Here is a 25,196-nt window from a genome sequence, read left to right on the forward strand (position 1 = left end):
ACATTGTTATCTACTCATTTTATTTCTCCAGATTTTTTTAAGCCTTTCTTTCCTTGGACTTCATTACATACTTTATCACTATCTCTCAGTCTTCTGTCGAATGAAGGGAACTTGCTAGCTGTCTAGTACAATGAACAGTTAGTTTTAGCAGTATCCAACCAGCTTGTGGTCCTCCAGTCTCTGCCTGAACACTTTCAGTGAGGGAGAACTCATCAATACCCATACTGGTCCATTCCACTTCTGGGCTGCTTCAATTATTAGCAAGACTCTCCTAACATCGAGTCTAAACGTGCCTCTTTGCAACTCCCAACCAAAGCTCCCACGTCTGTTCTCTGGCACCTAACAAACCACATCTAATCCCTCTTCCAAATGACAGTTTTCTGAATACTTGGAGATACCTACCATATTCTCCTCAAAGTCTTCTCTCCCATAAGATAAACAGGCCCAGTTTCTTCAACTTCCCCTCATATGACATGGTCTCAAAGGTCTCCTCTATACTGGTTTCCCTCCTCCCTTGGTTGCTCGAAAGCCTATAAATATCCTTTTTAAACTATGGGGTCCAAAAGTGAACAGAGTACTACAGGTTGGCCCAAAGCAAAGTGAAGACCAGAGAGGCTATCATTTGTCTTATACATTTATCATGTTCTATTTTTATGTTATGGTTACTTCTACATATGTTCTAATACTCTCTCTGCAAGATAGTAAATCCTATGAAATCAGGACTGATTTTTATTGAACTGTCAGTCTCCCCTAACACCTAGTACTTTGAACAAAAGTGGTACTTAGTAAATGTTTGCTGAGACTAACTTTATGTTAAGCAACATTAAATGTTGTAAAGTTATGCCTATTCCAACTCATAATCTAAATTTATATCATATAGCTTACATTCATATTAACTAGGAAATAGTCACATTTTCTCTTGATAGCAACTTATTTTGGTACATGCCTACAAGAGGGATGAATTTGTAAAAATAAATGACAAAAGGTTTGATTTTGTCAAATAAGACCAGAAAATCATTTTACACCAGAAATTGTGACTCACCCCACCCCCATCCCCCACAAAAAAGGATGGTGCTGAACACATAGGATCTCTAAATTCTGATTCTGGTTCAGCCATACCAGCAGTGGAGAACCTGCGGCCTCAGGGCTATATGCGGCTTTTAGGTCCTTGGGTGTACCTTTTTGACTGAGACTAAATTTTACAGAACACATCCTTTTATTCAGGGGATTTGTTGTATGAAATATGGATTCAATCAAAGGGCTGCACTTGAGGACCTAGAGAGATACATGTGACCTCAAAGCCACAGGTTTCCCACCCCTGAGCCACACCAATGTTTGCCCCTAGACAAGTTATTAAATTTTTATGTCTTTTTTTCTTCACTTTAGGAAACCATGATAATATTTACAATCTCTCGCCTTAGCCAGAAAGTTGTAAGAATTCATACCCACAAAGAAAGAAAATAACAGGATTATGAAGTATCATTTCAAGATTTTTAAAACGTTGATGCAAATCTAGTTAGTTTCCTATGACTAAAATGACCAAGGAAATATAATATAGTAATATAATTAATATTTTATATATGTAATATAACATAGTGATAGAATTAATCAAAAAAATAATATAGTAATATAATTACTATAGCATAATATAATTACTATACTATAATTACTAAATAATATAGTAATATAATTAATCAAAAAATTTTTAAAAAGCTCTTTCTTATCCAAGCCAGAATCATAGGCTGATCACTGGAAAATAGGGAGTCTCTTTTCATTCTTCATTACAAAACAAACTGCAGTCCATAATAAAGTGGAAAGGCCTGATATCAGAATTGTCTTCATATAGTCACAAATATGTGATTCTGCAGTTTCACTGAACTAGTCCTAGTGCACTTTTTTAAATTACAAAAGACAATCTCCATATTTTCTTACCCGTGTAGGTCTACTGGGGGAGGGGAGTATGCATTGCTCCATACTTTCTTTTCTTTTATTACAGATGAAAGAAATTACATTTGCCAAGAGTTTATTGTGTTCCTAACGTACAAGGGAATCCCGTACTGTGTAAGCAAAATTTACACAAATTAAACTAACATCTGAATCAAGGAGCTGAGTTTGTACTAATGACCAATCCTGATAACAAGTAGTCAGGTTTAGTTCTGTTTTTTCAAAGATTACCAGGTCAAATCAAAAACAAATTTACTTATGTCAAAACTCTTCACGGCCTCTGCACCTATAATACCACAACTCAAGTTCACATCGTCATCATTTCCCACCCAGCCTGATGCAGCTTTCTGCAAATTAGCCTTCCTAAGCCAAGGCCTCTCCTACCACTCACAATGCTAAGAATTGCAATGCTAAAAATAACTGGGATCTCACAGGAGACTCAGGACTCTATCCATTAAGCATAAAAACAAAGGAGCACAGAATTTAGAAACCATGGAAGCAAATGGACAATCCAGCTTAGAATTTGGCACAGAGAAGGTGTAGAACAAAAGGTTCAGTCTGACGGACACAACAGATTTGGCAAGGCCAGATTTCAAAGGGTTCAGGCGAAAGATGGTCAACATTCCACGACTAAAATGCTCAAGATTGAAATTAAGACAAAAAAAAAACCTGATGAGGGAAAAAAGTAGGAGCAGATTAAAGAGGTCTTTGTAGGTTGGGAGGGAAATGATTGACTAAATCAGATTTTAAAAATACATGGTGGAAGGAGGGAAGGAAGAGAGGGAGGGAGAGGAAAGGAAGAATGAAGGGAGGGAAAGAGGAAAGATGGAAGGAAGAGAAGGAGAAAGAAAGAGGGAAGGAAGGGAAGTGGGAAGGAAGGAAGGAAGGAAGGAAGGAAGGAAGGAAGGAAGGAAGGAAGGAAGGAAGGAAGGAAGGAAGGAAGGAAGGAAGGAAGGAAGGAAAGAAGGGAGGGAGGGAGGGAGGGTCAACACTCTCCTTCTTGACCCCAAATTTCCTTCATTCTTAAAAAAAAATCATTTACCCAACCATACTAATCCTTCAATTATCTTCCCTTTCTCTTGCAAATTCCTTGAAAGACATGGCTAGACTCACAGGCTCCACTTTCACTCCTCTCACTTCTCAGTCCTTTGCAATCAGGCTTCTGACTTCTTCACCCAACTGAAACTTCTCTCTTTCAAGTTATCAATGATATCTTAATTGTCAAATATGATGCTCCTTTCTTAGTGCTTATCTTTCTGGACCTATCAGCTAAATTTGATTCTGCTGCCCACATTCTCCTCCTATATATCTTTTCCTTTCTAAGTTTTCCTCAGGCTACTCTCTTCTACTTCTCTTCTACCTAACTGCTTCTTCTCCACTTCCTTTATAAGATCATCATCCATATCATGCTCCCTATGGACGTACACAAGATTCTCTATTGGTTGGTCTCTGTCTCTGTGTCCGTCTATCTGTTTCTCTCTCATCTGCAAAGAAATTATATGTAAATCCATAATCTCTGATGAAGTCATCCAGAGAGAGAGTATAGAGGAAAAAAAGAGAAGTCAAGATACAGCCCTGGAGTACAATTAGAGGCAAGAAAGAAATGACAATTCATCCGAGGAAATTGAGAAAAGGAACATCCAGTCAGGTAGAAGGATAGCCAAAAAAGACCAGTATCAAAATCACAGAGAGAAAAAAGTATTCAATAGTGGTCAAGAAAGATGAGGGCTGAGAAAAGGATACTATATTTGTCAATTAACAGGTCAATGACTGCACTTTCGAGAGAGCAGTCTCAGTTGAATGACTAAGCTAAGAGTTAAACTGCAGTGTTGAGAAATGAGTGGAGAGGAAGTGGAAGTAATGAGTGTCAATAGATTTTTCTAGGATTTTGGCTGAAAGAGGGACAAGAGATATAGCATGACGGCTTGAAAGGATCATGTGGGTCAAGTGAAAGGAGGATTTTTAAGGATGAAAGAGAACTGCTTACGTATAAGAAGCAAGGAAAGAGTAAAAGAATTGCAGTACTGTAGCTGGGACACATTTGGAACTTAAGAACACAACCTTGTAGTGGATACAGTGAACAAGGTTCCCTGATTTCCTCCAACACTGCTCAGTGGTCCATGAAAGGAGAGAAGGAAGCAGACGGTGTGTGCAATCCAGGGTTGGACTTTCTAAAACATAAGCAATGTTACAGGGTACAGGGGGAAAGAATTTGAGAGTAAGGGAAAGAATCAAGTTAAACTGGCTAATAATAAGTTAATACTTAATAAATGTTTATTGATTAATTATTAACTGGATAAAAAGAACTTGGAGGAACTTATAAGACCTGCAATGAAAGGGATCCACATCTGCCTGCTCTTCTGTATTTGACCACAACCCAGCCTACCTTGTTGTATCATTATTCATCTCCCACCCCTCAATCATAGGTGTCCCCTACATCTCAGTCCTTGATCCTCTTCTTGCCCTGGAAACTCTTTCAATAATCTGATTAGCTGCCAAGGGTTCAATCACCATATTTATGCAAAGACATTCAATCTTAATCTTTCTCTTGCAGTACAACCCTTACTCACTCACAGCCTCCTGAACTTCGTAACTTGGAACTCAAACTTTCAAACTCATTATTTTTCTCTTAGGAAAATCTCTTTCTTCATCCAAATGCCATATTTTCATCCAGAATCCTTATTTTCATTAATAATCATCTTTCCCATCTCCCAGGTTCACAATCTCAAAGTGGTCCTTTACTCCTTCCACTAGGTCAGGCACTCTATCTTTTCAATTCTACTTCCACACACCGCCCCCCCCCCCATATTCTGCCTCTTTCTAATCACACGGCCACTGTCCTAATTCAGATTCCTGTCGTCTCTCTCTTAGTAAAAGTCTCTAACCTTGGTGTCCCTACTTCCATTCCCTCCCTGCTCTAACCTGCCCCCCATGTAACTAGGACACCAATATTCTTCAAACACAGGTTTGACCCCATCATTCCCCTGCTCAAAATCTGAGTGACACCCCTACTGTCTCTAGCATAAAGTACAGACACTTAACACCCATTCTTTAAAGCCTTGTAAAATTTAGCTCCCAACCTTTGCAGCCCCATTCCCTACTAGCTTCCTTTTCCATGACTGTAGATGCTGGCCAGCTTGCCCACTAACTGTTCCCCAAAGTCATTAGGATGTCCCCTCTGTGTCTCTGTACAGGCAAGCCAATGTTGGGAATGCTCTTTGTCCCCACATGGTTAGAATCCCAAGCTTCCTCCCATTTTCACCACTTTCAGTGCCTTTCCTAAGAAGTCTCCTTTGATCCCTATCCTTACTGCTAGAAATTAAATTCCTCTTGAAATTACTTTGTATTTACTTAACTATATATACAGTGTCTGCTCACCATTTCTGCATCCCCCTACCCAGCTCCATCCCAAGTAGAATGTAAACTCCTTAATGGTCAAAACCAGAGGAGAGGAACCTGTAGCCCTCAGGCCACATGTAGTCTTCTAGGTCCTTGGGTCCTTTTGACTGAATTCAGAATAAATCCTTTTACTTCAGGGATTTGTTTTGGGAAGTTTGGATTCAGTCAAAAGGCCACAACTGAGGACCTACCTATAGGACCACATGTGGCCTCAAGGCTGCAGGTTCCCCACTCCTGGGATTCAAAACTGTTTTCCTTTTGTCTATATATCCCCAGTGCCTTGGATATGAGTAGATCCTCAATTAGTATGTGTCACATCAAAGTGTTTCCACCATTTTATGCAGGAACAATTATTTTTGCATCTTTAAGGCCATGACCATTACCAATAACTAGTAATATTTTCTAGAGCAATATCTTGAGCCAAACAATGAACAAATCTTTTGAGAAAATTCACCTTTAGGAGTTTCTTCATTAAGTGCCAAGAATGTAGGTGTGTTGGGGTTCCACATTCCAGTAATAACATAAGCTCTTCCATCACAGCTCTTTCCCATGGATTCCTATAGATACATAAATATTTAAGCAGGTATTATTTGGAGTCTCTTTAGAAAATCAGAATTTGTAATAGCTTTAAGGGAACCAGATATATGAAAATTTCAGATCTGCATACATGACAAAAAGCTTTTTACTTCAAAAAAATTCTTCTCTAGAAAAACATCTGCCATTCAAGTCTCTAAATAGTAGATTCCCTGAGGGCACCAAAAATACAAAAGTTTAATTTGTCAGGTTATTAGGAACTTATCTCATGGAAAAGGCAAATTACATGAACAAGCTGAATCGCAAAAACAGAATTGCAGCAGCAATCAATAGTATCTTGATTAACCTCATTCTGGTTCAAAAAAAATTCATACACATCTACTCTCCATACACATATAATCACATTGTGGTTACCTTTTTAGGATGATCAATCAACTAATTAATAAGTTTTTATTGTGTATCTATTATATGCCAGGACATCTAGTTGACACAGTGGGTGGAGTACCAGGCATGGAGTCAGGAAGACTCATCTTCCTGAGTTCAAAGCTGGCCTTAGGAACTCCCTACCTGTGTGACCCTGGGCAAGTCACTTCACCCTGTCTGCCTCAGTTTCCTCATCTGTAAAATGAGCTGGAGAAGGAAATGGCAAACCCCACCAGTATCTTTGCCAAGAAAACCCCATGCTATGATCATGAAAAGTCAGATATGAATGAAACAATTGAACAACAACAACTATATGCCAGGCACTAAGGACAGAAACAAGGTTCAGAATGGAAAAAGGTCCTGCCCTAAAGGAGTTTAAATGAAAGAAATGCAAAAACAGAGCTAACAAAAAGGAAACAAATAAAAGAGGGCTAAAGAAAGCTAGATGGCTCAGGAAGACATGGATTCAAATCCAGCCTCAGACACTTACTAGCTACGTGACCTTGGGCGAGTCACTTAAACTTTGCTTGCCTTAATCCACCAGAAAAAGAAATGGCAAACTTCTCCAGTATCTTTGCCAAGAAAACCCCGTGGACAACATGGTCCATGGGGTCACAAAAACTGAACAAGTGAACAACAAATGGCTATCAGTAGTGAAACTGATGCTAGCCCTTCCCTCCAACAATGAATTTCTTTTTAAAATACTGACATTAATCAACATTATGATACCATCATACCATTAAAGGCAACCATCTTTTTTTCAGCATTAGTTGACTCTGGATCATCTTAAAATCCATCCTCTACATCATGGATCATCCATATACTCGCCTATCATATAAAGAAAGCCTTTCACAATCTGGCCACAATATGGCCTACCTTTCAGTATTATTAGACTTGATTCCTCTTCTCACTGTTTAGAATCCAGCCAAAATAGCCTCCTTGCAGCTTTGCTTCTCTGAAGCTTGTGAAGCGAGTTCCCACATAATACAATTTTCCATTGCTATGCTTTGTCACCGACTATTCCCTAGACCTGGAAGACCATCAACCCCCATCTCCAACTTTTGGAATCCCTTGTTTCCTTCAAGACTCACATCATGTGTCCCCTTCTACAGGGAACTGCCTGGTATCTGCCCAGCTCCTACAACTCCAAAAATTATCTTGTATTTATTCTGTGCTTTCCTGTTGTTCAATCTAGTCTTTTTCTTCCATGATCCCTTTTGGGGTTTTCTTGGCAAAGATGCTCTAGCAGTCTGCCAGTTTCTTCTCCAGCTCATTTTACAGATGAGGAAACTGAGGCAAACAGGGTTAAGTGACTCGCCCAGGATTACATAGCTAGTAAGTGTCTGAGGAGAGATCTGAACTCAGGAAGATGAGTCATCCTGACTCTGGGCCCAGCGCTCTATCCACACTGCAAGATCTAACTGTGTGTATTCTCTACATGCTCATTTATGTACTTGTTGTATCCTCTAATAAAATGTAAGCTCCTGAAGGCCAGGAACTATGTCTTTTTTATCTCCACATCACCAGCATAGGGAAGAGTCACTAGTATATAGCAGGCACTTAAAAAATATGTACATTTCTTCCCCCTAGTCAGAACAACCTAATGAATTGAGTCCTGAAATAATTATTCAATTATATTCCAAGTTTCAGCAAATATAAGGACAATAACAGCATATTACTAAACGGAAGTCTGCAAGTTTCATGCAGCATTTTACAGATAACAAAATTATCAGGTTCTATTTAGATTTATATCTGTGCATGTATAGTACCTTCTTTTCTAGGTTATAAATTCTAAGAGGGAAGAGATCAAGTCTTATTTAGCATTCTATCTCCTCTAGTACCAAACACAATGCTCCAAAAATAGTAAATACTTAGCATATGGGGTTAAATAACATGCTGGTTTAAACATGACTTCTTCCAAATTTTTCCAGCAGTTAAATGGTGTTAAATTTCATTTTTGCCCTTACTCCAGGAGCACAAATACTAAAATTGGAAAAACACCAAGATTAGCATGGACCTTGCCCTAGGATAATACAGAAATCCAGAAAGAATTTTATTCTTTTTTAATTTACAGATTTAATGCCATTCCAAATATCAAGGGGATTCTTTCTAGAACTAGACAAACAAAATAATATCAAAACTTATATGGAGAAATCAAAAGGTCAGGAACATCAAGGAGGATAAGAAAAAAACATAGGCACAGAAGCAGCCTAGCATCACTGAATGTCAAATTATACTCTAAAATGATAATCATTAATGCTGTTTGAGACAGGTTTTTTAAAAATAGCAAAACTGAACAATGAAACTGATTAGGTAAACAAGATCCAAACGCAACTGAAGATAGAATCCCAGTGTTTAACAAACCCCAGAAGCATATGGACTCCCTATTTGAGGAAGAGAGAGGGAGAACTGCTGAAAATGTTTGGAAGAAATCACATATGAACCAACAAGTTATACTGTATAACCTCCAATGGATGCAGAATCTAACTATAAAAGATTACATTATCAACTAATAGAAGAAGAATGGAAGGAGTTACCTTTTACAACTAAGGCTTGGGAGAGAACTGTTAACTAAATAAGAGATAGAAGTAATGACAGGGATAGACTTTGCCAATATATGGAACTTCTGCCAATGCAGGCTGGCATTGTCTCTGCATCTTTTAGTCTTAGCGAGTTGTACAGAACACTAAAAAGTTAAGGGTCACAAAGCCAGAAAGTCTCAGAGATGAGCACTGAACAAAGGTCTTCTTCATTCTGAGACTGGCTCTCCTCCTACTATAACATGCTGCCTCTCATTTGTGAAGGTAAAACAGATGAGTTAAATGATACACAACTGAAAAGCTTTTATATGAATCAAATCTGTGCAGCTAGAATTAGAAGATGAGTAGCTAACTTTGGGGAAGAAACCTCCATCACCTATCTCTGAGAAAGATTTAATGGCAAAAAATGGATAGAAATAGCTAAAAAATAAGCACCATTCCCCAATGGAAAATTGGGCAAGAAACACAAGGAGGTGGCTTTCAGAGGAATTACAAATTAGCAATATATTCACATTCCAAATCACTAATGATATGAGAAATGCAATTTTTTTAAACTCTGAGATTTAACCTCGACATATATCAGAGATGCGAAGATGACAAAACACAAATATGTTCCATGTTAGAGGACTAGTCATAAGACAGGCATACTAAGTTACCCTTGAGGGACCTGTGAACTGGTCCAACCACTGTAAAAAACAATTTGGAATTATCAATCAAAAAGAATTTGATTAATCACCTCCTATGTTCCAGGCACCATGCTATGTGCTTGAGATACAAATAATTGTAATGAAACAAGCCCCACTTATAAGGAGCTTTAAAAAGTCTTTTAGTCAATCAGTCAGTAAGCATTTATTAAGCATCAGTTATGTGCCACACATTGTATTATGCATCAAAGACACAAAAAGAGGCAAAAGAAAGTCATTAAATGGAACAGTCAATGCCATAGGATTGCCGTAGCAAGATCTCACTATTAAACACAGATCCCAAGAAGAACAGAAAGAAAAATATTTATAGAAGGAAATAACTACAAAGAAGTATGTACCAATCAACTAGTTCAAAGCTGCCTTAGTGAAGAGAAGATTCTGCAGAGGAAAGAAACAGAACTAGGGGAAAGAGGTCCTGAGGGAGCAGGAAGAGTAAGTCTGACCCAAGGCCAGACTGGTCAAGTGAAAGGATGGTGATGGCCTCCAAAAAAACTGAGAAATTCTGGAAGAATGATGGGTAGAGATCAGGGTAAGATATCAAGTTCCATTTTGGCCGCAATACGAGTTCCTCTTGCCTTTGCATTTTTATTTCATGTTATTTCCATTCATACACTTTCTCTTTTAGTAAAATGAGTCTGCTAGCCATTCCCCAGAGAGAGCATTCTACATCCTGTCTCCATGACTGAAAAAGTGAGCCCCTAGATCAGTGCCTCTTAAATTGTGGGACTCAACCCCATATGAGGTCATGAAAAATTTGGCAACTGTAAACAGTTTCTGAACATGTAAAGACCAAAAATTAATTAAAAATCAAAGATATAATGAATCCAAGGTGTTTCTGGAAGCGCTTGGCCAGGCTGTACCACAAAACTTCACTGCAGCCTTGGTGTGGAACACAAAGCATGTGTACTTTGCACTGTGCATGCTGTCATGCCATGCAATGCCGGGGAAAGCTGCTGAAACATGAAAAGAGGTCATGAATGGAAAAAGTTTAAGAAGCCCTGTAAAACACAATCCTACTTTCCTTCCATCACAAAGAATCCTTATATTTCTTTAAAACCCAGCTCAGAGGTCCTTTCCCTCACACCACATCCAGGTGGCACAGTGGACAGAGGACTATACTTGGAATCAGAAGACATGGACTGAAATCTAGCCTCAGACACAAGATTATGCTTGAGAAAGTCATCTTGAGAACCTCCATCTGCCTTAGTTTCCTCATCTACAAAATAGGATCTTAACAACTCCTACTTCTAATGTTGTTGTGAAGATGAAGCACCTTGCAAACCTTAGAGTGCCATATGAACGTGAGCTCTCCTTAAGACCTTCCTTTTCCCCTTTTCACTACCAGGGATTATCACTCTCTCCCCCCTAACACTGCATGTATAATTTTGATGTATAACCTTTCCATTTCAGTTTCTACAGACATGTCGTGCCCAACCTACCCCCACTGTGTTGTGAGCTCCTTGAAGACAGGAACTGTCTTATTTTTGTCTTCTCCCAATCATAGAATAAAACCATAAATATCTGTTGAATTGAACTAAACTGATCTAGTGGATATTTCTTTTTGGGTAATAAGAACTTATTTTAAAATTATTCAATTTTCAATTACTTAAGGTCATGAAAAGATAATATGGATAAAACAACAATAAAAATCCACACGGGTATACCCATCATCCTACCAGTACTGAAATTGGCTCCTTTCCCTTCGCCAGATGTACTGTTGACAACAGCCTCTCTCCACCCCCAAGTACACCCAGCCTTTGAAGGACAATGTACCGCCAAAGACTTGAAGAGGCTCAAATAAAGATATACTGAGGCTCTGGGATAGCTATTAACTGCTATGTTAATCAGTGTTTTTAAGGCTTTAAAGGTTTACACTTTAATATCTAGACTTGTTAGAATTCTTTATGGCCCAAAGCCACCTCCTCAGAGAATGCCAGTGCCCTAGACAATCAACGTATGAACATTCATTAGTGACACAACATATATATTTACCTACACACTCATGCAAGAGATGGAAGCTAACAGGCTATATGTATGGTTAACTTGAGTTTCTGGGTTCAAAATAACTGACACATTTAAAACACTCATGGGAAGCTTTTCCTGATTTAGTTTAAAGAAAACTGATTTATAAGAAATTCAGAGGAATACAACAAAAATGAAATCAACACATATGATATCTTAGGGGAGAAATTTTAGAATATGTTTAGAATATAAACAATGGTCAAGAAAATATATTGATCAAATCTAGTGCCAACCATAAGATTGGCTCCTTCCTCTAGGACTTAGAAAATTTATGCCTCATTTCATGATTAGTGCTACTAATAACTGGTACTTCTGGTTATTAGCTAAGACTCTCAATGCTGACCACCAGCTGCTGTAACAAATACCAATTTTCACAAACTCATATTGGTTTTTAAAGACTTCTTTTAAATGCCATGCCTAAAGGCAATAAATACATTATTCTAAGGCCATCAAAAAGGTGGTGGAAAAATTCTTTAAAAGAAAAGTCAATCATAATATTCAAATTAATAATACTATACTAAAATACATGAAAGGAAATATATATTCTCTCTGGAGATGTCTGTTATTTTCATATCCTTACTATTGTTAGTTCATCAAAAAAAAGACATTTTCCTAAGAAGTTTAACAACAGATGAATAAAGGGAACTCTGTCAAAACAATAACTTTTATGAGCTTTCACCTTCCATGTAATTTCTTCTGTAGGAATTTATCTATTTCCCACTTTCTTCAGTAATTTCAGGCTCAGGTTTCCAAAAGAGTTTATTAAATACAAGTGTGAACTAGAAAATAGTTCCTTAAGAAATTATGACAAGTATCTCAACAGGGGTATCTGACATCATGAAAAAACAACTATGATCTACACTTGGTTGAAGTCGTTTAAGATGATCATTACCATATCCAGTAAATGCATGTCACTGTTCTTCACATTTCGACCTGGGCTTAGTAACATTCCAAAACATCTGAAAATATTAAAAAAAAAAATTTAAGAAATAATAAACCATTAAATCAAAGGTTATAGCCCAGCAGGCAGAAAAATCTATTTGGACAATTATTCTCCCATATGAGTACTTCAATTCCTATAAAAAGTTATTCATATTTTATCATATATAAACTAAACTTTTCTACAATACTACATTAAATTGTATAACATAACATGGAAATGATAACATCAAATGAACAGCCTGTCATTTTCCATTTAAAAATTAACAACAGTGTGAGCATTTACCATAGGGCATCCTAGAAACAGTCTTCAAATTGTGCTGATCAAAAGGGGAGAGAGCAATGGTTAAGGCATTAATTTTCAAAGAAGAGATTTCGTTTGAATAAAATAGGTTCTTCTTAATATCTAGGTCAAGAATGACTAACCTAATTAATTTGTCAAGGGAGATTTTAAGGACAAAAACCATAATTACAGTTTCCCAACAGACTGGTCTTAGGTAAATACAGATTAAGTATTGGTTATCATTAAGGACAGATTTAAGGTTTAGTTAGGGTTTGTACTAGATAACATCTGAGGTTCTCTTCATTTCCCAAGATTCAAGGGTTCTGTGATTTCCTCCTTCAAACAAGTATACTTTAAAAAGAGTTCTTACTATTGAAAGAATCTTTCCAAGTGTTTTCTCTAACTTACCAGAAACTAACTTTGACATCCACTCCCCGCCCAAAAAGGCCAATAAGACTGCTGACTACATAGAATCAACACATATTAGAACTGAAAGAGACTAGTCCAACCACCTTCATTTTACAAAACAGGAAACTGAGTCACAGTCAAGAACATCCCTAATGTCACAGAATGAGTCATTTGCAGAGATGGGACTAAAATATATATAACACAGAACTCACCACCTTTAGGAGTGACCATCCCTAAAGCCACACCTCCTCTTTTCCAACTTTCTTACTTCTGTTGAGGCCACCATCTTCTTTCATCAGACACTCAGATTTACAACCTGGGATTCATCTGACAATTCGCTATCTCTCGCTACCACCCCCATAGCCAATCTTGCCAACTCTTGTTGATTCTATGTCTTCAACACCTCCTATAACCATACTCTTCTCTACTCATACCACAACCACCCTATTCTAAACCAGTAATTATCACCTTTCAACTGGACTACTGAAATAACTGCAAAATGGCTACCTCCTTCAGTTCCATCTCTCTCTGATACATATGCCACAGAGCTGTCAAAGTGATCATCCTAAAAGTCAGGGTGTTCCCATGTCATATCTCTGTTCCAGAAGCCTCCACAAAATCATTCACATCCATCACCTTCTCTCTAGTCATACAGCCTCTACCCTATTTCAGGGTATTTTGTCCTGACCTTTCTACCTCTCATGGCTTTCTGCCCATCATTTTCCTTACCTGAAATAGTTTCCACCCACACCTTTGCCTATTATAATCTGTACTCTCCGTCAGGGCCCAATTCAAGTACTACCTCCACAATGAAACTTTTCCTAATCTTCCACCCTCATCAAATGTCTCAAATCATTCTGTCTGAAATCTCACTTGACAATCTATTACAACTTATATTGCAACTTCTTTAATATTTATCATCTCCCTCTAATTAAAATCTAAATTCCTTGATGCCATAGACTATAACCCTATTTCATCCTGGTATCTACAGGGCGTAGCACATTTAACATCCCTCTTAACTTGGCCCCAACCTACTTTTCCAATTTTATTGAACATTTCTCCTCTTCAGACCCAGCAAAACTGGCCTCCATGCAGTTCCTCAAACATGGCACTCTATCGGTCATCGCCATGCCTTTGCATTGTCAGTCTCTCAATTCCTGGGAAATAGCCCTTTATCACTTCTGCCTCTTAAAATCCCATTATCTTCAAGATTCAGCCTAAATATCACCTTCTATATAAAACCTCTCCTCATCTCCCTAGCTACAAATTCCTCCCCCCACCAAAAAAATTATTTTGGTTCCATTTTGCCTCCATGGTTTCAGTTTTATCTCTGTATTCCAGTACCTAACACATAGTAGGCACTTTTATTTCTTTACTAGTTGGTGGATTTTTCATTAAGTTTCTCTTTTTCCAGATCTCTTCCCTGAAATCCTCCTAGTTTTATTTTTTTTTTAAATAACTAGAATAGCTATTTTTTAAAGTAGCTATATTCGGGCTAACACACATATACGCCAAAAATTCCTTGGTATTTGCCAACTATTCTAAAAGAGAGGGAAATGAAATGAACTGTTTATGAAATGTATTTCTTACCTGACCACTAACTAACCTACATAAATCTTTGGTGACGTTAATCTTAACTTCCAAAGTTATTAAAAAGCCTATGATTAAGAAATTTTTAATGTACTGTATACCCTCTTCTAAAGCAAGAAATAACCCTCAACCAGACTTCTTGTATATGACCTACCAAAAATTATTATCTGTATATTTCTGATCCAGAAAAATTACTATCACTCTAATCTCACTTAAAAAATAATACACAAGTCTCAAGCTCAGGACAGAAGAGAGACAGAACTACCTTTTTGGTCAGATTTATGTTCCCTTATAGCAAAGCCATGGAGGATTTATTATAACTATTCCTTCTTTATGTCATCAGAAAAAGCTCTTCCAATGAGGCCATACTAATGTACTAATAAGCCAAGAAGAAAGAAAAGATCTTCTGAAAAACCAAACAAAGACTCATAGGACCTCACAAATGAAATATGGACTAGCTGAAACCAATATAAACTATAGAAAAAAAAGGATATGATTACTGAATAAGAATGAATTTTTAGATGATAAATGACAAATAACTAAATGTCAATTTTCTACATTCATTTCTCAAGATAAACCTATACTTTAATATCAAAAGATAATACAGACATCTTAGAAGCTGAATCCTATTTAAAATAAAGAAATTCAGGCATGTATAAATCTGATTATATTTTGACAAAGGATAAATGATTCTATAGAGCTCTGGAAAAAAATAACAGAAAAATCCTTTAAGGATGAATTTAAATGATAATTAGCTTTAAAAAATAAACCAAGGACAAAAAAATGTAGTTATATTATTAAATGGTACTTGAAATCAGAAACAAGCCCATTAATATTTAAATTATAAGTGAAAAATCCAAGTTCAGCCACAAAAATAAAAACATCCTTTACATACTCTGATCCAACTACCTACTTGATCTTCTGAAAATGGAAGGAGAATTTAAGGCAAGGTTAAGTTATTCACATAAGTGAATCAACTACTATTTTAGCTAGCACTAAAACATTATTAGCCAAATGGAAGACCAAAAAAAAACTACATCAGACTCATGAGAGCATGAAGCTTCAAAGAGACTTTGGAAACTATCTAATGAACCATAGTTTAAGAAGTGCCAAAGGGGTCGTGAGTAAAAAAAAGTTTAAGAAACTCTGTCTATCCCCTTCCTCAAACATGAGTCCCACAAATGTCTCCCTTTTTAAGTGACCTTTCGATCACAACCTAAAAGCTCCAGTGATTGGACACCACTAAATCAATCTGCAGTCAGTTCTAACTGGTAGGAAATGTTTCCTTACACTGAGCTGAAATCTGTCTCCTATAACTCACACTCATTGTCCTAGTTGTAATCTCTGAGGCATTCTGAGCAAAGCAAAGCTCCTATGTGAGCTCTTCAAAGCACTGAAGATATTAATTTTGCCCCCACAAAATCTTCTCTCTAGTCTAAAGCTCCCTATCAGCTTCAGAAACTTTATGTGGGGTACATATAGAGTCTCCTCAGCACTCACTCTGCCCTCTACCAGTAATGCTCAAGTTTATTTAGATCCTTCCTAAAATATTCCAATGTAGAAAAAAATACACAAAATGGTATTTGATAAGAGCCACAACCAATAGAACTCTTCTGGACATCACAAAGCTATCAATATGGCCTAATATTATTGGCTTTGTTGGCAATCATGTAATAATGTAAATTCTTACTAAGCTTACAATCCAATGGCACCTCCTTATTCTTTGACAATCTGCTTCCTACCTATATCTTCCCATGAGTGTGGGTTGCTATTGGGACATCTGGGTAGATATATATTCAGCAAGCATTTGGTGATATATGAGAGGAGTTCAAGACACTGATTACTGGAGGACATACAGATTTGAGTCATATGCTTGATACGGCAATTGATCACCCATGGAATCTAATAAGTTCACCAAGAAAAAGAGTTACAGAAAGAAGTGAGGAGTGATGCAAAAAGAGCATTAAGCAACACTTCTAGAGTATAGTGGGCACGTGCTATAATAGTAAAAAAAAAAAAAAAAAAAACCACTAAGGAGAGATCCAATGATTTTTGGTTCTATTTTGTCTCCTCGGTTGCACTTTTAGGAAAGAAATAATGATCCACAGTTCCAAAAATCCCAGAGAAGCCAAGAAAGATGGAGTGAGAAAAGAATATTGAATTTAGCAGTTGAAAACTGGTTAGAAATCTTGAAAAGAAAGAGTTGAGAATGGATCAGTAGTGAATCAGTGGAGTTTGGCAGTGAGATGGAGGAGAGATATAGGACAATAACTTGAAAGAATAGACAGGATCAAGAGAAGGTTATCTTAAGGTTGAGGGAAATCTAGGAATCTCTGAAGGCATCAAGGAAGGAGTCAGTACCCTATAGAAAGAAGGAAGGAAACAAGGAAGGAAGGAAGGAAGGAAGGAAGGAAGGAAGGAAGGAAGGAAGGAAGGAAGGAAGGAAGGAAGGAAGGAAGGAAGGAAGGAAGGAAGGAAGGAAGAAAGAAAGAGAGAGAAAGAGAGAGAAAGAGAGAAAGAAAAGAAAAGAGTAAAAGGCAAAAATTCTTAACTGGGGCACAATCCAGTTAGGACAAAAGAAGAAATGGTATCCAAGATATAAAGAGAAGAGTTAATAAGCCTGACAAAGGAAAAAGGAATCTCATCCTCAGAGATTAGAGCAAAAGAGCCAGAAGATGCACAGGAAGGTCACCATTGGGAAAATATAAGAAATACTTTTGAATATTGAATAATAACTAGGGAATTAACATATGCCTCCAATTTTTATAACATAATACTATAAATCAAGAAAATTATACATACACATTAAGCCTAAAAGACCAGTGAGTGACTGAATCATTGAACGATCATTGAATAAATTCAGCAGGCGGTAGGTAGAATTTATAAAATCAAATACAATCAACCTATAAAGCAATGAATTGGTTGCAAGGTTCTCATTATTCCATTATGATTTTTAAAAATCGGTGTCAAAAGGTATTAATAAATTTATTTGCTCTATATCAAAAGAAAATAAATTAAACATTAGAAGTCAAATTCTCCAGTGTTCCCATTTTTAAAGGTTTTTAAAAATTAAATGAAATCCACTTTTTGTCCTTTCCACCCCCTACCCCATCGGAGAGGAAAAAAAAGAAAAACAAAATCTTTATAACAAATATGTACAGTCAAGCCAAACATATTCATTCACTGGTCATGGTAGGTCATTTTCTTCAGGAAAATAACATCAGGAAATGTGTCTTTCAATCATTCACCCAACAAAAGATATTCAGTATCACTAATTCCTTTTAATATGTTTTTTGCTATGAGCTAGCAGTCAGTAAACAAGAATTCAAGGACAATTGATTATTGGAGCAGGAAGCAAATACATCTCTTCTAAGATACTTAGAAAAGGTTGAAACAGAATATTTCTTAATTCTATTACAATAAGTTGTCTAGTGTGTACCTATATCACTCATTTCCTAGCTATTCAGTGCCTTAAAAATCTAAGTTGTATTTTTCTGGGTAGTCCTTACATTTTTATACACATATAATCTCTATTTTCCCAATTGTTTAAATCACCCAGAAGGCACATATTAATACCATGGAACTCAACAGAAATTCTCCTTTACTTCTAGTTGTTGTAAATAGAGTCTAGATCTACACTTTTATTGGAGTAGGCACCTCTGGAGGAGTCCTGAGAGGTTAAATGCCCACATGCACATAATCACTTTGTGACAGAAGAAGGATTTAAATCTCTACTATCCTGACTCCAAGGGAAGCTCTCCACCCATCCATGCCACATACTAACTAGAAAGCTAAAAACCTTGACATAGTGATCCTATGTACCCCCATCTGAGGTAGTTCATATCAGGTTCCTACTGGGAGTGGTTTGAGTTTAAGTAAAAACAAGTCTCCTCTTGTCCAAAACAACCTCCCCTTCTTTAAGATACATGGTACTCTGCTCCTTACAATGCATACACAACATAACTGAAAAACTCCATTAATATTTACTGCCCATAATCCTGTTCTTCATCCTCACAACTGACTTCCGTGTGTGTGTGTGTGTGTGTGTGTGTGTGTGTGTGTGTGTGCTTGTCCTTCGTTGCCAAAGAAGACCATGCCATCAAGGAAATGATGACATGACTTGCACTTGACTTTGTTTTGAGTGAGGCAGGGCTGTGCAGGTCACCAGCCTCACTTCTCCTCCAGAGCCATCTGAATGCAGTGACCAGATATTCCTCAGGATGACTGAAGATGACCCAGGATGAGGCAATTGGGGTTAAGTGACTTGCCCAAGGTAACACAGCTAGTGAGTGTCAAGTGTTTGAAGTGAGATTTGAACTCAGGTCCTCCTGACTTCCTGCACTGGTGCTCTATCCACTGCACCACCTAGTATATAATAGAAGGGGAAAGTCCAGACAAGAAATTAAGAATCTCTTACTTACACTTACATTCTCCATTACTCAAGAAGCACACATAATCTAATATTTTTACCATTGTACTCGATCATGGATCCTGAGCTGAAAGGGCCCTTAGACTTCACCTAGTCCACTCTCTCATTTTATCAACAAGAAATTGTGGCTCAGAGTTGTGAGTACTTACCAAATAACATAAAAATAATACACAGATGTGGGATCTGAACCCACACTCTCTAACTGTGGAGAGAGTGGCCTTTCTATTGTATCAAACTACCTAAATAATAGCTGAACTTTATACAGCATTTTACAGCTTACAAAACCTTTGTTCACAAGTCTATGTGGTTAATACTGCAAATAACCATTATCACCATTTTTAGACAAGAAAATTAAAGCTGGTCACATAGTTACTGAATATTACAACTAACATGCAGACAGGGTTATCTAAGTACAGTGTCATCTGCTCTATGTTGATCCCAATACTTTTAGGCTGGAAAGGTCTCAGGAGTTATTACAGAAAAATGTTATTATTTTGACTGACTGTTCTCTAACAGATAATCATCAATCAATTAATATGTACTAAGCACCTACTATGTGCTAGGCACTAGGAAAATGTGGCTCCATTTCAACTGAAAAGTCTCCTTTTTCTTAGAGGGGATAAAACAATTTGTTAACTCTTTACTCACTTGTTCAAACGGTCAGAAATTCTGTCATTTCTACCTCCGCATTATCACTACTACCACCACCCTCATTCAGGTTATCATCACCTCTCACCTGGATGGTGAGGCAACAGCCTCCTACTAGATCTCTCTTGCCTCAAGTTTATTGATTTATTCCCATCTATAGTCTTCATGTGGCCACCAAAGTGACATTCCCAAAGTGTAAATCTGACCATGTCATGTCCCCTACTGAGTAAACTCCAGTGACTCCCCATTATCTCTAGGATTGACTCTACTTTGGCTTTTAAAGCTTTTCCCAATCTGTCCCCTTCCTACCTGTGCCAGCTCCTAACACATTCCACAAGTCAGCTGCATTGGCAGATCTGCTAAGCCACATGTACGCCACTTCAGCTTCCGGCTCATTGCCTGTGACTTACTTCTTCTTCACCCCCACCTCTTAGAATTTCCAGCTTCCTTTAAGAATTAGCTCTGTTTTCACTGTCTGAAGGAGGTCCTACCTGGGCTCCCTGCTGGGAGTGCCCCCCATAGCCAGATTTCCTTCTGACTGCTTTCTGGGTCTTCCTATGCTTGACTCTCCTCCACATGCTGGACTCCCCAGCACTAATGGCCTTCTTAAGGTACCTCAAAGACCATGTTCCAGCTCCTGACTCTGTGTTATCACTGGTGGTTCTTCATGCCTGCAATGTTTTCCCTCTTTACCCTCACACCCTCATCTTTTGGTTTCCTTCAAGATAGCTAAATCAGAATTTGTAAGGGGTCTTTCCTCATCCCCACAACAGTCAGTCAGACACACTGTAACTTGACTCTACCATGGTGATGTCATTTCGGTCCTCTCTGAGAATGAAGGAAAATAACCAACCAACCAACAGCTCTAACATGTGTACTGTTTGAGTGCTATCTATTCCATTAGAATGTATTCCCTGAGAGCAGAGACCTTGTTTTCATCTTTGTGTCCTCAGATCTTAGCACTATGCCTTGCACAAAATAAGCATTTAGTAAATGCTTTCTGACTATTGATCTTCTATGTGCATATACGTGTACTAGTGTCTGTCCTACACTGTAAGCTCCTAGAGGACAAGGAGGACTGCTTCACTTTTCTCTTGGGTTTTCCAATCCTCAGCACAGTTTCTACCACACAGTAGTCATGTAATAAATGTTTGCTTATTATTGATAAACATATAAAAATATTTACTTCTGCATTGAATTTTTCCATATTTTAACCATCTATAATGAATACTATGTATAAATCTATACATAAAACTATATACAAAATTATATACAATTGCTGTTCAGTTGCTTTTCAGCTGTGTGACCCTTTTTGTGACCCCATTTGGGGCTTTCTTGGCAAAGATACTGGAGTAGTTTGCCATTTCCTTCTCCAGCTCATTTTACAGATGAGAAAACTGAGATAAACAGTTAAGTGACTTGCTTAGGGTCACACAGCTAGTAAGTGTCTAGGGTCAGATTTGAACTCAGGAACATGAGTCCTCCAGACTCCAGGCCCAACACTTTATGCACTATGGCACCCCCTAACTGCCCTCTTAAAGCTTTTAAAAAAACTGTATTTTGAATACTTTAACCAGGTTCGTTTTATGTGTGTGTATATAGATATAGATATGTGTGTATGTATATGTGTTTGTGTATATGTATTTATGCATACATATGTGTGTATATGGGTATGTATACTGCATGTGTATGTGTATATATACATACATATACACATACACATATATGTGTAGGCATGTATATTCAACTATATATTTATAAAGCATAAGACAGAGCACCGCACCAGAAGTCAGTAAAACCTGGGTTTGAAACCTGCCTCAGACACTTATTAGCTGCATGACCCTGGGCAAATCATTTAACTTCTATTTGTCTCAGTTTCCCTATCCACAAAAGGAAGACAATATCAGCTACTTCCTAAAATGAGACAATAATCACAAAGAGCTTTGCAAATCGTAAAGCACTATGTAGATGCTAACTGATTATTTTACTTCTATTTAACCAGTTGCATAAAGAAAAGTATCACCCTTCAGTATTTTATTATACAATCCATAATTACTGCTATTTTTTGTACAAAATTCACGTTACCTTCCATACTGTAGTTTCTCACACCTCTTAAAATTTTAGCCATCTCCAAAATCTAAGCAGATTTTGTGTCAAATATATAGAGGAAGAAGATTTTATTCTCCACTTTTTCTCAAGAAGGTTGAAAAAGGAGAAATATCAACATTCTCTATTTGCTGTCAACTTCATAGAAAGCCAAAACATGGCATTCCCAAATTAAAAGAAACTGGCAGAGCAATGAAAGTAATCTGTTCATTTGGATGGAAGCATTTGTAATACTTGTGGAAAGAAGTTGAAATGCTGAGTAACACAAAGAAAACATTGTCATCACACCTGGTAGGATCATAAATGATAAAAAGAAAGGAACTTTCCTGAGATTCCACATAATCCACAAATTTCCAAAGAAATCAATGAAGTGATATGGCTAATGGCTCTAAAATTTATACTTAAGTTCTACTGCCTGATATTTTTCCTAATTGTCCTTTTAAAGGAGAAATTAAAGGACAGGGAAATGATTAAAAGAAAGACAAGGCATGAGGCACCTAGATGGCACAGTGGGGAGAGCAATGGACCTGGTACTTACATGACCTGGGGCAAGTTACTTTATCTCTGTTTCCCTCAATTTCCTCAACTATAAAATGGGAATAATAGCACCCACCTCTCAGGTCTCTTGTGAGGGTAAAATGAGGTAACTTTGATAAAGCACTAAGCACAGTACCTGTGAACACTACACCGCTAGCTATTACTATAGGCTATTATGAGAAGAGATACAAACTGAAATGGAAAAAGAAAATTTACTACTAAAAAAGAAAACTGTATTTTAATCAAAAAATAAGACTTACAGGATGAAAATTTAGGAAAATAAAATCAGCTATGCAGGCAGGTTTTAAACCAGTTATGAAACTCAATTGTAAACTGTCCCTACAAAGAAAGTACAGGTAGCAAACCCCACCACCCACTGTTACTGTTAACAATTCCACCATGATTCAGAGTTCACACTAAGCAATTAACTACTCACTAAATCATGAATAATTCTGAATTCTGAAGTTATTAATTTTATAAATAACCTTTTTAAAGAACTTAGTGTTGTATGTTGTATATAAAGATGTATAAACAGACACACATACACGTGTGTAGACAGATATAGAGACAGAGACAGATGAGTGTACATGTATATGTATACATAATGTATATATACAAAGGTATATTTACGTGTGTATACATACACTATTTGTGTGTGTTCTCTCTCTCTCTCTCTCAGCACTTATTCAGTGTGATTGACAGGGAGGCACTATGTTAAGTGCTAAAGCTATCTAGTCCATGTTTATAGGCATACACATATGTCAACTGAGTAACAGGAAAAGGGTTTTTTCCCATATTATTGTATAAACAAAAAAACTCCAACCACAAAATAAACTTTTATTCAACGTTATTAACCCTACTTCTTAACATTAATACTTGATCTACAAATAAAGAAATACAGACCCTCAGGAGAATGCACTGTCATTTTCACTTTAAGCAGTTGTAAGAAAATGACATTTAGGCTCCTCCGAAGTTATTCTTTCCTCCTAGCTGTTCTTGAACAACCCAGTACAGTACAATACAGTAGAAAAGTTCAAGTCTTTTCACATCACTTATAAACTCTATAACCTTCGGCAAATAACTTAATTTCTCAACATACTCATCTGTAAAACAGAGATTGTAATATTCCTAGCACTTATTTCACAATGCTGTTGTGAAGATAAAATGAGGTGATGTAAATAAAATATACTGCAACCACGTAGCATCATATAAACGCACTCCAATTGTTTGCCACACTGAATTATTCTTCTCTTCCAAGTCTGATTAGCAGGGCAGGAATTTTAAGAATTTACTTGACAAGACTGCCACCTACTGGACTATTTTAAAACTGAAGATTTAACCAATTAAGTATTTAATCATTAAGAATAAGGATGTCTAAAAGTTAAGTTATAATATTCAATACAATGACCTATTTATATTCACAAATTATTACTTTTACTCATTTTAAAATAGGATTAAGGTACAACAGCAACAACGATATTATCTACTGAGTATAATGGAGTATATGCTCTTGATTAGTCCAAAACATTAGGTGTTTAAATTATCTCGTTAACATGGAACAATTTATAACTAGACAAATTAAGGTGCTGAACCAGGTGATTTACCAAAGGACACAATTAATAGCAAAGCTGATACTATAAACCATGTCTCCTGATCATCCCAACTCACTAGGTTCATGTGTTTGTGCACACATAGAAGCATAATATACATGTGCGCACATACATGCATCATAAGCCTAAAACAATCTGGGTCATTTCCATCCCAGATCTTCAGTTTGTCGATTACAATAAGGATGTAACTTACCTTTCAATTGCTAGCTCCTTGTTGGACAGTTGTTGCACTGTGATCACAACCTTCTTTTCAACTCCTTGTCTCAATTTAAAATAAAATTTCTCTCTGTCCTTAGGCACAGGACTGAAATGAACAAAATAACAGGAATAAAGTATAACACGTTGAGGATGACCCTCTAAAAACTTAACTACATCAATCCAGGCATTTTGCCAATATAATTATATGTGTTAAAAGCATACCAAGCACTCACAACACACAGACTAAGCAGTACGGATTTCATAGTTATACTTTAGATAGCTAACAAAATAGAGTGGAGGCTATCAAACAGGACGTTTTCATTGGATTCCAAAAGCTTGGTATTTCATTCTGATGAAATTAATGAACTGTAACTATCAGAATAATATGCATATAAAATTCACCTTTTCGATCTTCCATGCTGTTATACCTTGTTTGTATACACTGCCTATTTATGCCCTCTTCTTTTTTTACAAAAGAATAAATTTTTATACAACTTAAAATGCAAACTCTAAGTCATTATGTTTATGATTTTTTATATTCATAGTAGCTCACAATTTGAATAGCATTTGATAGGACACAGGGCAGCTTCCTTACAATTCTACAAGGCAGACGATACAACAGGAACAAAATTTCACAGATGAGGAAACTGATGCTGAGAGAAGTCAAGTATCCTGCCAGCGGTCACATGATTAGTAAATGGTTGAACCAAAACTCCCAACACAATTGGTCAACAAGCCTTTCACACTATTTTTAAAATCAAGACAAATTAATACAGTGGGGAAAAATAGTTTGTAAGCTTAAAAGATAAGTCACATTAAAGAAAAGATGATAAGAAACAGAATGTTAACAGAAATGAAATATAACGACAGAAAAGTTACAAA

The 25,196-nt window shown here is 36.9% G+C and overlaps 1 protein-coding gene and 1 pseudogene across 8 annotated transcripts in view; one reads left to right on the forward strand and one right to left on the reverse strand.

Annotated features, from left to right (window-relative positions):
• Positions 1 to 25,196, reverse strand: part of RABGAP1L (RAB GTPase activating protein 1 like) — a 686,444-nt gene that overhangs the window by 565,270 nt on the left and 95,978 nt on the right. For 7 of the 8 annotated variants that reach the window (XM_072637875.1, XM_072637876.1, XM_072637873.1 and 4 more), the window contains exons 7-9: positions 24,310 to 24,420; positions 12,459 to 12,525; positions 5,798 to 5,900 (exon numbers count right to left, since the gene is read on the reverse strand). In XM_072637875.1, the coding sequence (XP_072493976.1) occupies positions 5,798 to 5,900; positions 12,459 to 12,525; positions 24,310 to 24,420 (281 nt within the window). Of the gene's footprint in view, positions 1 to 5,797; positions 5,901 to 12,458; positions 12,526 to 24,309; positions 24,421 to 25,196 lie in introns of those variants that run through there. The other variant, XM_072637881.1, reaches the window with a different exon arrangement.
• Positions 8,264 to 8,364, forward strand: LOC140530573 (U6 spliceosomal RNA; annotated as a pseudogene).

The sequence above is a fragment of the Notamacropus eugenii genome, chromosome 2 (genome assembly GCF_028372415.1).
Source record: "Notamacropus eugenii isolate mMacEug1 chromosome 2, mMacEug1.pri_v2, whole genome shotgun sequence".
Lineage (NCBI taxonomy): Eukaryota > Metazoa > Chordata > Mammalia > Diprotodontia > Macropodidae > Notamacropus > Notamacropus eugenii.